Here is a 19062-nt window from a genome sequence, read left to right as displayed (position 1 = left end):
AAAATGTTATTTTTTGAAAGATATATTAGTATTATTAGTGAACAAATTTCATTATTTACTCATTTCAACATTTGCACTTCCAAAGTGTCCTCTGCAATGGTTTGTTAGTTTCTGTTTAGCTCACTATATATCCCCTCAAGGAAGGTTCCTTGACGCTGGTGAGGGGCTTTTGATCTAGGGAATTGGATCTGTGCTTCAGTTCCCTGAATTGAGTCTGAATACCTTCCATCTCCCCCCCACAGGCGCTGTATAATCCTCATTGTAATATATATATATATATATATATATATATATATATATATATATATATATATATATATATATATATATATATATATATATATATATATATATATATATATATATATATATAATATATATACATATATATATATATATACATATATATATATTATATATATATATATATATATATATATATAATATATATATATATATAAATATATATATTATATATATATATATATATATATATATATATATATATATATATATATATATATATATATATATATATATATATATATATATCTATATATGATTTTAGAATGCAGTACAATAATATTTTTATTTAATTTTATAATTCATTTTAGTAAGTGGTAAAATCACTACCCACGAAACCATTGTTTCATTCATTCTCCCATGACAACTTTTTGATTCTCGTCTGTTCTGGCTTTTATTCAGTATGAAAATCACACATTTTCTCTCCGTATCCATTGTGAAATTATCAAAAGAGGGCCAACTCTGTATAAAGGAAAAGGACAAATATTTCTGCCCTTGTTCAAAAACATTAAAAGCTATTTTGATAGTCATCTACACATTTTTATAAGTATTGCGTATGAGCGTTTGACAGGCTGGCTTCCCCTTTGCTACTAGAGGCTTCCCACGAATTCCCGAATCGGGCAAGAGGACAAACAATGTCTTGAATGACCTTAAGTCTTCTTTTAGTCTTCGGAAGTAGTTTTTTGTTGTTTCTCTCTCGGACACAAACACTCGGACGTATCTTGTAAAGTGAATTCCTTCATGCTTGAGAAAGTGCTAGATGCTTTCCTCGAACACACATATATACACACACACGCACACACTTAAGTGCACCGAGAGGTTTCCAGCCTCCTCTTTAATGCCCGGGGGAATAGTGGGTGCTTCCTCTTGGCTTTGGTTTGCCTAGGGCTGCGGCGGGGCCTCTTCTTCCTCCCTGAAAAGGTAGGTGCTCCAGTAGACGACATTGAAGAGAGCGAAGACGAGCGGGAAGGTGATCCTGGAGATGACATCGATCCTTTTGCTCCTGCTGGGAAACTTGGAGAGCCAGGAGCCGCAGCATCGTCGCGGAGGCTGGGGATGCATGTGGATCTCACACTGCCGCGCCTTGTCCAGGGAGAGACCGTCCCCATGTGGCCGCATCAGAGGCTTCTGTTAACACCACCAACTAAGCTAAGCAACATCACACTATGCGCTCTCTAGGCTACCAGGGGGGCGGGAGGAGAGATGGGGTAAAAAAAGAAAAGCACTAACCGGGAAGCTAACTAGACGTGCTGGCGACTGATAAAAATATTCATTGTTCTTTACTAGGCTACGGTAGGTACAGAATAGTTTCCTAGGTTGCTGGGGCACTAAACTACTAATAGAAAGATATTAACTATGATTTACTGAACTACTGGCTAATGTGTTGCATAGTTAATTGATAGGTTTACTATGATTTACTGAACTACAATAGTACTTTAATTTAGTAAATTACGGTGGAAAGGAGAAAATTAAGATAGATACTGAGACTACACACTGATCTATGACATGATCTATTATTCCAGAGTATAATAAACTTAGCTACTGGAGATGACTGACTACTGATTAATAAAAGCTACACTATGTTTTAGGAGGTTCCTGGAGCTCTAGTCTAGGGTTTACTGCTACTCATTACTCAGTACAAGACGAAGATTTAAGCTACAAAACTCTGAGATAATTAAAAAAATATAAATTCTGTCTTTACAAAGCTATGAACTATGGAACACTAGGCTTTTTGGCTAAAGGCTATAAACTACTCTTATTAACTAATTTGTGTTTTATAATTCTACATGTACGAAACTGTAGGTAACTTGAAAAGTAATAGGTTACAAATATATGTAATTAATAGTCTACTATACAATATCAAAATAATATACTATTCCTAAAGTATTTCTTCCCTGCAACGGACTACAAGCTTTTAAGTTCTACTTTAAAAATATCCAGGACTTCACTGAGGGCTATAAATATCGTGCCAAAATATAAACACAGCCATGACATCATATTAATTTGCATAATTAAAAAAATGATTGGAATTACAAAAGCAGTCATGCCAAATTCAGTTAAATAGGATTTCAAAAAGATGCTTGAGCAATGATTCTGATTCAAATTTCGACAGGAATAACATTAAAATATATCTTGAGTGGTGCTCTTTGGCAAAAAACCGGAGATGAGTAAACAATAAAAAAATGGGGGAGGAGAAGAGACGGGAGGTAAAGGAACAAAGAGAACATAATCGTAGTATATTAGGACAACGAAAATTTTGACAGGAATATTTCGCAAGGATAATTAGGGCATGGGGAATTTGGATATAGGTAGCGTTAAGACATGGAAACATTGACCAGATGTAGAATCAGTGTATGGAGATAATCGAGTTTCAGTTTGAACAAGAAAACAGGAAAGGAAAGCGCAAATGGAAATGGTGCTAAATTCACATTGGCCACAGGAAAGTGGGATGCCTTAGGACAAGTGGGGGGGATGATGCACCAGGAACACAATGAAACGAGACAAAATACACAAACACAGGGCATAAAACTCAGTAAGCTTCCTCTACCACAAGCCAGAACCAACTAAAGCTGACACATAACATGAATATAACAAGCTTAGCATCCTCGCTCGTACAAACTACAACTTATGATCATATATTCAAGAATAATTTATTTTCTAAAACCGAAAATTAGATTAAGTTCAACAGAGAATGCAAATCTTTATATCTAAGAACTTCCATTAAAATTCTCTCTTAAATTAGCACACTTTGCTATCTATTCATATCTATTTTATATGAATATTAACCCACTTAACAACTATATATGAATCATTTCCATCATGTAGTGAATTTTTTACTCTCAACGGGAGTCAGATTTCCATTAAATAGGATAAATGCTCATAATTCTTACTTCCCGCCTCCATGTATCGGCTAACTCTCTTATTATTTAAACTTTTAGGATATGTTCTCTTTACAGGAGAAACAAACCAGTTTTCCCCAGGTTTTACAATGTACATTTACCTAGGAGCTCACATAACCTATTTCTTCTGTCTAATTTAAAAACCCCAACTATTGTTTTTCATTTTAAATATCAAGTATAGTAGTTATTTGCACTAACATATTCTCTTCTCCACAAATCTCTTTATCGTCTCCATAAGAACATAAAAACCCGTATCCTTTTCCCCATAACAATCCGTATCCTCCACCCTATATGAATTTCACTCCTCTTTTTCACAAAATCCCTGTCCTCTTCCCTATAAGAATCCCTACCATCCACCTGCATACAATGCTAACTCAACTCTCCTGCCCTCCCTCACCCTTCAGAGAACCGTGCCTCACCATGGCGAAGGTAGTTGGACCGTCTGAGTCTAGGTGCTCAGCTTCGAGGGCGGCCTGGTGCTCCAGTTCCCACTGTCTACGCTGCTTCTTGATCTGTTCGCGGTGGATGTCTGATCTGGAGGCGTAGTTGACCAGCGCAAACTCCAGCAATGCCCCGAAGACGAAGGTGAGGCACACCCCGGTCCACACGTCGATGGCCTGCAAGGTTGGTCGAGGTAACTCTTCCGTGGGTCTGGCTCGTACTATGTAATCACCAGCTTGTGGTTGTAAGGGTCGAGTCTCATCTCAGACCAGATTCTCAGTTTCTTCCTAGCAATAACATTTAAAATATTTTTGGCCAGATGGCCTCTACCATACTGACTCTAAGAACCTTGTTTTTAATGTTTCTACTACTAACCACCCTCACACTATTGGGAAATATTTCACTGTTACTCGTTCCTGCTTTGGAACACGTTGACAGAAAAAAAAGGTAAATTCACTAAATGAAATATTTTGTTCATATATAACCTTATTGGCTACAAACGTTAGTTTCCAAGTAATGATCTCATGAGGAAAAGGAAGAGGAAGAACCTGCGAGCGTAGAAAGAGGATTACCTTGGTGTAGGACACTGGGGGGAGGGACTGGTTGATGCCTGACGTCTGGGTAGCCATGGTGAGGAGGGTAGTGACGCCCAGGGAGACTCGGGCAGGTACAGCATTCTGGTCGAGCCAGAAAGACACCCAAGAGACGATGACTAGCATGCAGCAGGGGATGTAGATGGTCAGCAGGTAGTAAGAAAACTCCCGCTTAAACAGCAAGTCCACCTTCAGGCAGGAATAGGCTCCTGAGAGGCATCAAGAGAAAAGAATGTGTTAAACGACGGGATATGTTGTTGGATAATAATAATAATAATAATCATAATAATAATTCGATTTATTTCGTTCTACATGAATGGCATAGTAAATTGTCAACCAGTTTTTTGTGTCAAATTTTATCTAGTTGATAATATGGTGTTTTTCTTATGGCGACCTAATCACTGTAGAGAGTGTACAGAGATCCTTTACTGCACGTATAAGTTGTCAAGCACCTTAACTACTGGGAACGCTTGGAAGCACTTGACTTGTACTCGTTGGAACGCAGGAGGGAGAGATATATCATAATCTACACTTGGAAAATCTTGGAAGGAATGGTCCCAAATCTGCACACAGAAATCACTCCCTACGAAAGTAAAAGACTGGGCAGGCGATGCAAAATGCCCCAATAAAAAGTAGGGGCGCCATTGGTACACTAAGGGAAAACTCCATAAGTGTCCGGGGCCCAAAACTGTTCAACAGCCTCCCATCAAGCATTAGGGGAATTGCCAATAAACCCCTGGCTGCCTTCAAGAGAGAGCTGGACAGATACCTAAAGTCAGTGCCGGATCAGCCGGGCTGTGGCTCGTACGTTGGACTGCGTGCGGCCAGCAGTAACAGCCTAGTTGATCAGGCCCTGATCCATCGGGAGGCCTGGTCATGGACCGGGCCGCGGGGGCGTTGATCCCCGGAATAACCTCCAGGTAACCTCCAGGTATGTACATACTTAAAACTAACTGACCTTAGGACCTTGAGAAGTAGAACATTAGAACTGCTTTCATATATATTTTCTTTAAAATCCGATTTAAATTAATTGTTGTATATATTGCACCTTATATATAAAAAATATTTCAAAAAACTTTTGTAGCTCTCGTTTCAGCTCCATTATAGGAACATTTTTTAGGTCTGTGATATATTTAGAGCATATTTATGTGAAGCGCTCAACCCGTATGGGTCACTCAGTACTAGGAGTGGTGGAGGCTCGATCTTTCGTCCGCTAAGCCTAGTCAGGCATATAAACATAAATAATTCACGAAAACTGGAGACTCACATGGGAACGAACCTTAATTGCATTACACAGATCAACATTTCATTTTGTTAATAATGCGAGTTGTTGCTCACCTGTGTTGGTCTTGCTGTTGCAGTATTCCGTGAGGAATTTCTCCAGTGTGAAGCGTGGCAGGTGCAGGTTCTGTGTAATCTGCACGGGGTCACCCTCACGCCACAGGAACACCAGGTCCTCCGTCGTCCACCCGTCTGTAGGAGGGAAGATGCTGTTGCTCACGGGTCATACAGGTAGTGGTTGTGGTGATGGGAGTATAGTAGTGACTGGTGGTGATGAGAGGGTCGTTGGTGAGAATGACAGTAATGACAGGAGTGAGGATGGCGAGGGTAATGGTGGTGGTGGTTATGGGAGTGATGATGGGAGTGGTAATAGTAGGGGCAATGATGGTGGTGATAGGAGTGATGATGGTAGTGGTGGTGGCGATGGAAGTGATAACGGTGGGGACAAGAGTGATGGTAGTAGTGATGGCAGTGACGATGGGGTGTGCTGTTGAAACAACAGTTATGGTGGTAACAATGGTGGTTGTGATGATAATGGGGGGTAATGGTGGCTTTGGGGATGTGGTTTGTAACAATTTTAATTCATATAGTATTGCTATATATATCGCTATTTACTAATGTACCTGTGGAAAATTTTTAATTTTCCGAAACTATAGTGCCTAATAGGTGTTTAATGTGTCGATATGAGTCAAAAATATATTTGACAATAGGATAGAACCAAGAGTTCCCTTTGCGCATGCGCGGATGTGCGGGGGGAGAGGTCGACTCGGGCCATGGGGGAGGCGGGAGTGTTTTGAATATAGTGAGGAGGCTGGGAAAGCATGGAACCAGGAAATTGGCGTTCACGGCGGCCTAAGGATTAATATAGGCCTCATTTCATAATAGGAAGTGTCGTAACTGTTCCTGGTGGAGAGTGAGGGAACGTGATTTACGGGACCACAGTAATAAAGTGGTAAAATGAGTGAATAAGGGTAGGACCGGGTGACTGGCGCGTCACCATGGACTGTGTCCCGGGGAAAATTACCCTTGGTTTAATCATCACTCATCGGTCTCAGATCTTAATGGAGTGATCTCTAATGTGTATAATAATTATGAGACATTAAATCGTCTTGTGAATTGTAATGTAATTAATGATAATAAGACTAAATTAAGAGAATGCGTGAAGTGAAATAAGTCGCCTTGCTCCGAGTGAACACGTTAGACCTCGTTCCCGGGACGAGGATAATGAAGTTCATTGAGTCACGACTTCTAAACCGGGACAAACCAACGGATACCTCGTCCTGCTGGAATGAGAACCGTGTCGGTGTAGCAGGACATCGAAATGAGATGGTGAATGGAGGAAATAAGGAGTATCAATCACCCACAGTTAAGTAACCCTTCTAGTTATAGCAGACTGATACTGGCCAGTTAGGTATGTTGTAATTGGATAGGTTATGAGTGATCCAGCTACATCAAGTGACCACCAGAGAATATCTGGTAAGTGGAGAGATTATGTACAAGTGTTTTTCCTTGATGGATATATCCATGTGTAACCTACCCCCCCCCCTTCATTCAGTTACACTAATATAATGTATACAGTCCACAATTAATTAGTAGCACCGTACTTGTGGGTGCTATCCAATCCATACTGGTCTCGGATAGATATGGATAAGATTGTGAGGTCGAAGGGACCACCTGCCGTGACCAGGGGTGGTTAAGTTTTCTCACATGTCTACACGGGGTGACTACGGTAAACAATATGGTTGTCTCCCAATGAGATTACTTGTATGTATATAATGTTGAGGTACATACAGGTAATCACCCCTAGAAAATTTTCCATAGTACCTCTCACTTGAATTCATCCCGTAAAATTATATATTTATTACTTTCCAAGTAATCTACTACAACTTCCCTTCATCTATGTAATCTGTGTTTGCTTCTGTTCGTCATCTTGCCCAGTTCATCATCTCTCTTTATCATGCTAACGCCTTTGCTAGTATTTTGTTCTTTTCTATCATTTTAAAATCTCTTATGTCCTTTCCAAAGCTGTTAAAACTGAGTTTAAACTGAATAAGTTGATATTGTCTATGAAAATATAACATAATACTTGTTTCAAAAGCACAGTGAACAGTTTATGGGCAACTGGTTCAATATGGGCTTATTTTAGCAAAATCATAAACTCCTGAAGATTTTTCTAAATATCTTTACCTGGAGAGTGTTTCTGGGGTCAGCGCCTCCGCGGCCCGGTTTGTGACCAGGCCTCGGAAATAAGTCGCTTTGTCTGACTTTTTTTGGGGGGGTTGTCCTAGGTAATTTACACGTTACTATATATGATAATTTGTGTAACTGTATTTATGTGTACCTTTACCTAAATAAACTGTATCTAAATAAACATTTTATCCATATAACTAGTTTCCCCTAACAAAACAAGACGGCGTTGAAGCCTCTTTCATATTCATATAAAAGAAAAAAATAGTGATAGCATATGCAACGTTTTATAAATTAATTAATTATGTAAGTTAATCAAATCACAGAATTACTGTTTTACGATTTCGCTAGTCAGATATAAACGAGTTAATCGTGAAATACAAAGAAAACGAATTTATGACGAACGTAAGACAGAGAACGGAAAACAAATCATGGGAAACTAGTATATCTTTATGCTGGTATGTGGCACTGTCTCAGCCTCATAAGATTTTGTTCGGATTTTTAACTCCGGAAGGTTAGCCACCCAGGATAACCCAAGAAAGGCAGTGCGTCATCGAGGGACTTTCTGTATTAATTTCCATTGGGGGTCCTCAGTCTTGTCCCCCAGGATGCAGCCCACACCAGTCGACTAGCGCCCAGGTACCTACTTGCTAGATGAACAGGACAACAGGTGTAAGGAAACGCGCCCAATGTTTCCACCCCTGCCGGGAGTCGAATCCGAACCCTCAGCTTGTGATGCGAGAGCTTTGTCAGTCAGGCCACGAGGTCCCGTGGCATGACTGGCCACGGCTATATTGGCCTGCTTGCCGTTAACAGAAACAGCCTGGTTGATCACAAAGTCAACAAGAAAGTCTGACCCTAGATTGGAATGCGAGGGTAGAAATATCGTGGTGGTGGTGGGGGAGGGGGAAGGCGGTCGTGGTGGTGGTTGTGGTTGTGGTGGTGGTGGTGGTTGTGGTTGTGGTGGTGGTTGTGGTGGTGGTGATGGTGGTGGTGATTGTGGTGGTGATGGCTGTGGTGGTAGTGGTAGTGGTGGTAGTGGTGGTGGTGGTTGTGGTGGTAGTGGTGGCGATGGTAGTGGTGGTGGTTGTGGTGGTAGTGGTAGTGGTGGTGACAGTGGTGGCTGTGGTGGTAGTGGTGATGGTGGTGGTTGTGGTGGTAGTGGTGGTGGTGGTTGTGGTGGTAGTGGTGGTGGTGGTTGTGGTGGTAGTGGTGATGATGGTGGCGGTGATGGTGGTGGTGGTGGTTGTGGTGGTGATGGTGACGGTGATGGTGGTGGTGGTGGTTGTGGTGGTGATGGTGGCGGTGATAATAAATGTTGCAGTCATGGTTCGTAAGTGGCTGTGTTACAACATAAGTCTTCAAAACCTCATGATAACTCTCAAAGGGAAATCCTTCACTGTACAGTAGTTGCATTTATCTGCTGCCATTACTCATAGTTACACTAATAATATAGATTTTTAAAGAGGTGGAGGGGTAAGCCAGTGGAAGGCCTCGGGCAGCTGACCAAAAGCTGACCCGCGTCAGGAAGCAGTTGTCCTGTTTCCTGACTAATCTTACCTTACCTAACCATAGTTACATGTGAGCTAACTCACCTTCTATAATTATTACCTTATACATTACTCGTTTTAATAATTTCTATTACCTTTATTTTTACATTATATAGCATTAGTATTTTTTATGTGTTTTGAATCTATTATTTTAAAATGGCGAGGGGACTTTTTTTATGATTTGGCGAACTTAGATACATCAGCAGTAGTTGTTATCCTGGTCTATATTATATAGTGGAAAGAGGAGGAAAGTTGGGGGGATGGGGGTAGGTGGTGGGTGGGGAGGATGGGAGTGAGGGGAAATGGGAGGGGGCGGAGCTTGTTGCCATGGTGACCGCCCTCAGGCCTGCCCAGTGTTGCCAGTCAATGTGCATCATAATAATCCAAGGATCACTCCCTGCGGCTGCTCTCTATACAATTAATTCTTGAGGCGTAACAGTTCCATTTATCAGATTTTGAAAACCACATATTCGCTAGTTGTGGAGGAAATCTTTTTATATTTTACTAATAACGCTGCTTCAGAATTATTATATGTATTGTATAGTACATAAAATCAAAATAAACTGAGAGAATATAAAGGAAAAATGTTGAGATTTCCTCACTGAAGCTGATTGAGTATTTTCTTCCATTACTACACAGTATTTCCTGGCAGAGATGTTATTCCCACTGATACATTAGAAAAAGAGAATATTTGTGACGGCCTAATACCTGTATTTTGAAAGTTTTATGTAGCTTTCTTAAGTTAAGAAATTCTTCTCTGGATACCCACAATGAGGAAAGAGAGAGAGAGAGAGAAAAAAAAAAAATAATTTAACAACTTTATTACACCCCCCATACCCATCCTGTGGGGGTAGTCAAAAGATTACAGAGGTACATAATGGATCCAGGGACTGGACCGCCGCAAAGTTTTGATAGCTAAGAAAGTTACAATGGTAATGAATTATTTACATGTTTATATCTGGTCACAGTCGTAATGAGTTATTTATGCAAACATGAATTAAAGTCACACACACGCAAAAAATGTGGTTGTTCTGCCGTCCTTGGTAAGTCAGTTTATCTAGGCACAGGTACACATAAGTACAATTATCATACATAGTGTAAATTACTTAGGATAATTCAAAAAACGTCAGACAAAATAACTTATTTCCATTGGGGTCGTGCCAAATTTAGTGAACACTTGTCTCGTGATCCGAGGACCTCTTGATTTTGTAACTTGTCACGAGGCTTTTGTAACTGAGGGCTTTGTGCATCTTCTCAAAACTAAGGGACCCCCGCCTCCTTCAGCTCTTCTATACCGAAGGTTAGTGTCGGCCATTGTAGACACATGTGTAATCTTAAACTATCCTCTTATCGTCTGTCTATGGTAACGTGATGACTCTCTGGACACTTCTGGGTGCTATCAGGTCTGTCTGGCTGGGAGTACACTTGGTAATGGACAACGTTCTGTGGTGAGGCTTCTCTTAATGATATTGTTGATGTATTCTTTCCCTTTGATGCAAGGCAAACATTCCATGTAGAGAATTAAATTAGTCTGTCGCAATGCTGTACATACACTTGTGGTGGGAGAGGTAGAGAGGAGGCAAAGAGTTTTAGTTATTTTTGCTACACGGTGACGAGTGCATCATTCCTTGTTTTCATAAATAATACTATATCGTTTAAAGAGGAGTATTTTATTTTGTACCAAATATCCGTCAAAAGAGAATAAGCCTAGGCTTATTTTCCGACCCACCCTCACACCACGAGTGATATGTGTCCAGATTTTAATATTGCGCTGAAACACGCTATAGCTAAAGTGTTGCGATGATTTTTAAGTTGCTTATTTTTTGTTGTGTGTTCGTTTTTAGAAAATTTTGCAGCCTAGCCTGATATGACTGACACGGGCAAAGCGTCAGAATGAGATCTGTGTAAAACAAGAATAAGTTGCAGTTACAGTGTCATGGGCTTTATGTTTCATGAGGGATAATACCACAATGTTTCGCTCAGTAAATGGCTGGCATGTTCCCGGTTAACTGGGTCTCATATAGTCTGGATATGGAAAAAAATCTAGGTCGAGTCATGGCTGATTATAGGCAACAGTGTCCATACACTGATAACATAAACAGCGACAAAAGTAAACTTGCCAATGACTGAAGTAAACCGTCAGATAATTTCTGATGAGGATACTAGAAAGCTACAGAATGAGCTGAATATATTAATATTATGGGCAGAACAATGGCAGATGCAGTTCAGTGCGGACAAATGTAAGGTTCTAATACCAGGAAACGAAAATAACTACGGTACTTATAAGGTAAATAATGCAGAGCTTAGTCAAAGTGAATACGAAAACGAGTTAGGAGTTATGGTTAGCAGAAATTTCAAGTCAAGACAACAGTACATAAATGTTTTCAATAATGCTAATAGGAATCTTGGCTTCATGTCAGAAAGTATAAATTACAGAAGTCCTAACTGTATATATCAGTTTTAAGGCTTCATTTACATACACTGCTCAGTGCTGGTCTCCGGACAGAATGGACAAATGCACTGGCAAATATACAAAAAATAAAAAAAAAGATGAAGTTGATTCCTTGTGTCAGAAACTTTTTAACATAGAATGAAGGCACTTAAGTTTGAATCCCGGAAAGACGTAAAATTAGAAGCTGTGAATGACTGATGTGTACAAATGGACAATAGGAATAAATAAATGAGATAATTTACGTGCAATAACGGATTCAAGGTGGAGAAATTTAGATCTAAAAAGCACACAGGGAAGTACTGGTTTGGCAATAGAGTAGTAGATAAGTGGAACAAAGCTCCCAGGTAGCGTCAGTGGGCCTAGAACATTCACCAGTACAAATATAACGAGAATATGTTCAGTGTAACAAGAAACCCTCCTTATGTGCTGCTGAACTAGTTGAGGATAGGTTCTTATATACAGGGGCAGAGCTACTATGAAACTAATGAAGCTTAAGTTTCAGGGCCCCTAATCCCGGAGGAGCCCCAGAAGCCACTTCAGTCCATATTTCTTAACAATTTTGGGTCTACTGTATGAGAAGCGTTTTTTAAATAATATTAGTATTATAGTGTAATTTAATGCAATATAATTAAAAGGTTATTAAAGTATGATGAAGGCCTAGCCGTTGTTGGTTGCCATGGTGACCCCATAAGTTCAGGCTTCAGGGCCACAATCATGCCAGGTGCACACAGAAGAGGACGTACTGTGGCCAGCAGGTTCCTCCAGAACCCAGCTCACTGCAAATTATTTTTTCTTTTATTCGCCTGTACTCTCCAGCCCGGGTCTTTTCCAAGAGTGGTGACCCGGCCTTGGCTCCCTATCAGGGGAGTGCCTCGAGACCTAAGTCTCCCATGGGAGGAGGTACAAGTACCCTCTTATCTTTGGGACCAAGTATCCCCAGGCCTAGCCACAGTCCCCGCCCCCACGGGGCTCGCAGGTAGAAGCTAGGCCTCTGGTCTGCCATCTGCACCGCCCCAAAGGGGCTCGTGGGGATGGCAGTCTTGTGAGCTGCAGGTGGTAGCAAGTTCAGGCTATATCCCACTGCAAATTATGAGATAGGTTGTGTTCAATGGGGGTAAAAATTTTGTATAGGCCACCGTCTCTTCCCTTATATAAAGTTTAGTGTGCAGATTTGGAGTCAATCTGGTATATTCCAGCAGTGAATTATGATATATTTTTCACATTTGCTCCAGGGAGTGAAATTTGAGTTATTTTAGGCATTCCCAATAATTAAGGTATATTACTGCAATGATGCGGACAGTAAACGTTCTCTGTACATTTTCCAGGACTGCAGTTTCAGCTACTCACGAGGGTTATGTTAACCTTGTACAATGGTAAAACTGTAATATGATAAATATTTAAAGCTCTTTCATAATTATTCTTTAGGAAATACTGTTATTACTTTATGGTGCGTCTGCCGGAAAATACAAGTTTTGGAATATACGTTAAATGTACGTCTTGAAGACGTCGTGAGCTTCTTGAATACCTTGTATCATATGTGATTCTCACCTGCATTATATTGTTAATTACTGCAGCCATAACATTATAATTATTATAAGAATAATTTTAAATAATAAATGGGAGCATGAGAGAAGAAACACAAGTGTGACTGTGTGTGATACACGACTGTAACACAAGTGTGACTGTGTATGATACACGACTGTAACACAAGTGTGACTGTGTATGATACACGACTGTAACACAAGTGTGACTGTGTATGATACACGACTGTAAAACAAGTGTGACTGTGTATGATACACGACTGTAACACAAGTGACTGTGTATGATACACGACTGTAACACAAGTGTGACTGTGTATGATACACGACTGTAACACAAGTGACTGTGTATGATACACGACTGTAACACAAGTGTGACTGTGTATGATACACGACTGTAACACAAGTGACTGTGTATGATACACAACTGTAACACAAGTGTGACTGTGTATGATACACAACTGTAACACAAGTGTGACTGTGTATGATACGCGACTGTAACACAAGTGTAACTGTGTATGATACATAACTGTAACACAAGTGTGACTGTATGATACACGGCTGTAACACAAGTGTGACTGTGTATGATACACAACTGTAACACAAGTGTGACTGTGTATGATACACAACTGTAACACAAGTGTAACTGTATGATACACGACTGTAACACAAGTGTAACTATGTATGATACACAACTGTAACACAAGTGTGACTGTGTATGATACACGACTGAAACACAAGTGTAACTGTGTATGATACACAGCTGTAACACAAGTGTAACTGTATGATACACGACTGCAACAAGTGTAACTATGTATGATACACAACTGTAACACAAGTGTTACTGTGTATGATACACGACTGTAACACAAGTGTGACTGTGTATGATATACGAATGTAACAAGTGTGACTGTGTATGATACACGACTGTAACACAAGTGTGACTGTGTATGATACACAACTGTCACACAAGGGTGACTGTGTATGATACACGACTGTAACACAAGTGTGACTGTGTATGATATACGAATGTAACAAGTGTGACTGTGTATGATACACAACTGTAACACAAGTGTGACTGTGTATGATACACAACTGTAACACAAGTGTTACTGTGTATGATACACGACTGTAACACAAGTGTGACTGTGTATGATACACGACTGTAACTCAAGTGTGACTGTGTATGATACACAACTGTCACACAAGGGTGACTGTGTATGATACACGACTGTAACACAAGTGTGACTGTGAATGATACACGACTGTAACACAAGTGTGACTGTGTATGATACACGACTGTAACCCAAGTGTAACTGTGTACGATACACAACTGTCACACAAGGGTGACTGTGTATGATACACGACTTTAACCCAAGTGTAACTGTGTATGATACACGACTGTAACACAAGTGTAACTGTGTATGATACACGAGTTTAACACAAGTGTAACTGTGTATAATACACGACTGTAACACAAGTGTGACTGTGTAGGATATACAACTGTAACACAAGTGTGACTGTGTATGTTACACGACTGTAACACAAGTGTGACTGTGTATGATACACGACTTTACACAAGTGTAACTGTGTATGATACATAACTGTAACACAAGTGCGACTGTGTATGCTATACAACTGTAACACAAGTGTAACTGTGTATGATACAGGAGTGTAACACAAGTGTAACTGTGTATCATACACGACTGTAACACAAGTGTGACTGTGTATGATACACAACTGTAACACAAGTGTGACTGTGTATGATACACAACTGTAACACAAGGTTAACTGTGTATGATACAGGACTGTAACACAAGTGTGACTGTGTATGATACACAACTGTAACACAAGGTTAACTGTGTATGATACAGGACTGTAACACAAGTGTAACTGTGTATCATACACGACTGTAACACAAGTGTGACTGTGTATGATGCACAACTGTAACACAAGTGTGACTGTGTATGATACACAACTGTACACAAGTGTCAACATGTATGATACACAACTGTAACACAAGTGTAACTGTGTATGATACACGACTGTAACACAAGTGGCTGTGTATGATACACAACTGTAACACAAGTGTGACTGTATCATACACAACTGCACACAAGTGTCAACATGTATGATACACAGTTGTAACACAAGTGTGACTGTGTATGATACACGACTGTAACACAAGTGTAACTGTATATAATACATAACTGTAACACAAGTGTAACTGTGTATGATAGACGACTGTAACACAAGTGTAACAGTATATGATACATAACTGTAACACAAGTGCGACTGTGTATGATACGCAACTAACACAAGTGTAACTGTGTATAATACACAACTGTAACACAAGTGTAACTGTGTATGATAGACGACTGTAACACAAGTGTAACAGTATATGATACATAACTGTAACACAGGTGCGACTGTGTATGATACACAACTGTAACAAGTGCAACTGTGTATGATACACGACTGTAACAAGTGTGACTGTGCATGACACACAACTGTAACACAAGTGTGACTGTGTATGATACACAACTGTAACACAAGTGTAACTGTGTAACACAAGTGTGACTGTGTATGATACACAGCTGCAACACAAGTGTAACTGTGTATGATACAGAACTGTAGCACAAGTGTGACTGTGTATGATACACGACTGTAACACAAGTTTAACTGTGTATGATACACAACTGTAACACAAATGTGACTGCGTATGATACACGACTGTAACACAAGTGTGACTGTGTATGATACACAACTGTACACAAGTGTCCACATGTATGATACACAGCTGTACACAAGTGTCCACATGTATGATACACAACTGAACACAAGTGTCCACATGTATGATACACAACTGTACACAAGTGTCCACATGTATGATACACAACTGTACACAAGTGTCCACATGTATAATACACAACTGTACACAAGTGTCCACATGTATAATACACAACTGTACACATGTATAATACACAACTGTACACAAGTGTCCACATGTATAATACACAACTGCACACAAGTGTCCACATGTATAATACACAACTGTACACCAAGTGTCCACATGTATGATACACAACTGTACACAAGTGTCCACATGTATAATACACAACTGTACACAAGTGTACACATGTATAATACACAACTGTACACAAGTGTCCACATGTATAATACACAACTGTACACAAGTGTCCACATGTATAATACACAACTGTACACAAGTGTCCACATGTATAATACACAACTGCACACAAGTGTCCACATGTATAATACACAACTGCACACAAGTGTCCACATGTATAATACACAACTGCACACAAGTGTCCACATGTATAATACACAACTGTACACAAGTGTCCACATGTATGATACACAACTGCACACAAGTGTCCACATGTATAATACGCAACTGCACACAAGTGTCCACATGTATAATACACAACTGCACACAAGTGTCCACATGTATAATACACAACTGTACACAAGTGTCCACATGTATAATACACAACTGTACACAAGTGTCCACATGTATAATACACAACTGTACACAAGTGTCCACATGTATAATACACAACTGCACACAAGTGTCCACATGTATAATACACAACTGCACACAAGTGTCCACATGTATAATACACAACTGCACACAAGTGTCCACATGTATAATACACAACTGTACACAAGTGTCCACATGTATAATACACAACTGCACAAAAGTGTCCACATGTATAATATACAACTGCAAACAAGTGTCCACATGTACAATACACAACTGTACACAAGTGTCCACATGTATAATACACAACTGTACACAAGTGTCCACATGTATGATACACAACTGCACACAAGTGTCCACATATATAATACACAACTGAACACAAGTGTCCACATGTATGATACACAACTGCACACAAGTGCACACATATATAATACACAATTGCACACAAGTGTCCATATGTATAATACACAACTGCACACAAGTGTCCACATGTGTAATACACAACTGCACACAAGTGTCCACATGTATAATACACAACTGCACACAAGTGTCCACATGTATGATACACAACTGCAAACAAGTGTCCACATGTATAATACACAATTGTACACAAGTGTCCACATGTATAATACACAACTGTACACAAGTATCCACATGTATAATGCACAACTGTACACAAGTGTCCACATGTATAATACACAACTGTACACAAGTGTCCACATGTATGATACACAACTGTACACAAGTGTCCACATGTATAATACACAATTGTACACAAGTGTCCACATGTATAATACACAACTGCACACAAGTGTGCACATGTATAATACACAACTGCACACAAGTGTCCACATGTATGATACACAACTGCACACAAGTGTCCACATGTATAATACACAACTGTACACAAGTGTCCATATGTATGATACACAACTGCACACAAGTGTCCACATGTACGACACACAACTGCACACAAGTGTCCACATGTATGATACACAACTGCACACAAGTGTCCACATGTATGATACACAACTGTAGATAAGTGTCTACATGTATAATACACAACTGTACACAAGTGTCCACATGTATGATACACAACTGCACACTAGTGTCCACATGTATAATACACAACTGCACACAAGTGTCCACATGTATGATACACAACTGCACACAAGTGTCCACATGTATAATACACAACTGCGCACAAGTGTCCACATGTATAATACACAACTGTACACCAGTGTCCACATGTATAATACACAACTGTACACAAGTGTCCACTTGCATAATACACAACTGCACACAAATGTCCACATGTATGATACACAACTGCACACAAGTGTCCACATGTATAATGCACAACTGTACACAAGTGTCCACATGTATAATACACAACTGCACACAAGTGTCCACATGTATGATACACAACTGCACACAAGTGTCCACATGTATAATACACAACTGTACACAAGTGTCCAAATGTATAATACACAACTGTACACAAGTGTCCACATGTATAATACACAACTGCACACAAGTGTCCACATGTATGATACACAACTGCACACAAGTGTCCACATGTATGATACACAGCTGCCCACAAATGTCCACATGTATGATACACAAGTTGCACACAAGTGTCCACATGTATGATACACAACTGCACACAAGTGTCCTCATGTATGATACACAACTGCACACAAGTGTCCACATGTATGATACACAACTGTACACAAGTGTCCACATGTATGATACACAACTGTACACAAGTGTCCACATGTATGATACACAACTGCACACAAGTGTCCAAATGTATAATACACAGCTGTACACAAGTGTCCACATGTATGATACACAACTGTACACAAGTGTCCACATGTATAATACACAACTGCACACAAGTGTCCACATGTATGATACACAACTGTACACAAGTGTCCACATGTATAATACAAAACTGCACACAAGTGTCCACATGTTTAATACACAACCGTACACAAGTGTCCACACGTATAATACACAACTGTACACAAGTGTCTACATGCATAATACACAACTGCACACAAGTGTCCACATGTATAATACACAACTGCACACAAGTGTCCACATGTATAATACACAACCGTACACAAGTGTCCACATGTATAATACACAACTGTACACAAGTGTCCACATGTATAATACACAAGTGCACACAAGTGTCCACATGTATAATACACAACTGCACACAAGTGTGCACATGTATAATACACAGCTGCACACAAGTGTCCACATGTATAATACACAACTGCACACAAGTGTCCACATGT

The 19062-nt window shown here is 39.8% G+C and overlaps 1 protein-coding gene across 4 annotated transcripts in view; it reads right to left on the bottom strand.

Annotated features, from left to right (window-relative positions):
* Positions 1–575: 575 nt before the first annotated feature.
* LOC128692694 (glutamate-gated chloride channel) overlaps positions 576–19062 on the bottom strand; it is a 70118-nt gene continuing 51631 nt past the window's right edge. For 3 of the 4 annotated variants that reach the window (XM_070089949.1, XM_070089950.1, XM_070089951.1), the window contains exons 5-8: positions 5576–5710; positions 4217–4446; positions 3623–3820; positions 576–1431 (exon numbers count right to left, since the gene is read on the bottom strand). In XM_070089949.1, coding sequence (XP_069946050.1) covers positions 1186–1431; positions 3623–3820; positions 4217–4446; positions 5576–5710 — 809 coding nt within the window. In that variant the 3' untranslated portion in view covers positions 576–1185. The remainder of the gene's footprint in view (positions 1432–3622; positions 3821–4216; positions 4447–5575; positions 5711–19062) is intronic. The other variant, XM_070089952.1, reaches the window with a different exon arrangement.

Source organism: Cherax quadricarinatus, chromosome 30 (genome assembly GCF_038502225.1).
Source record: "Cherax quadricarinatus isolate ZL_2023a chromosome 30, ASM3850222v1, whole genome shotgun sequence".
NCBI lineage: Eukaryota > Metazoa > Arthropoda > Malacostraca > Decapoda > Parastacidae > Cherax > Cherax quadricarinatus.
Note: the sequence above shows the minus strand (reverse complement) of the source record. Positions and strands in the feature narration are given on the sequence as shown.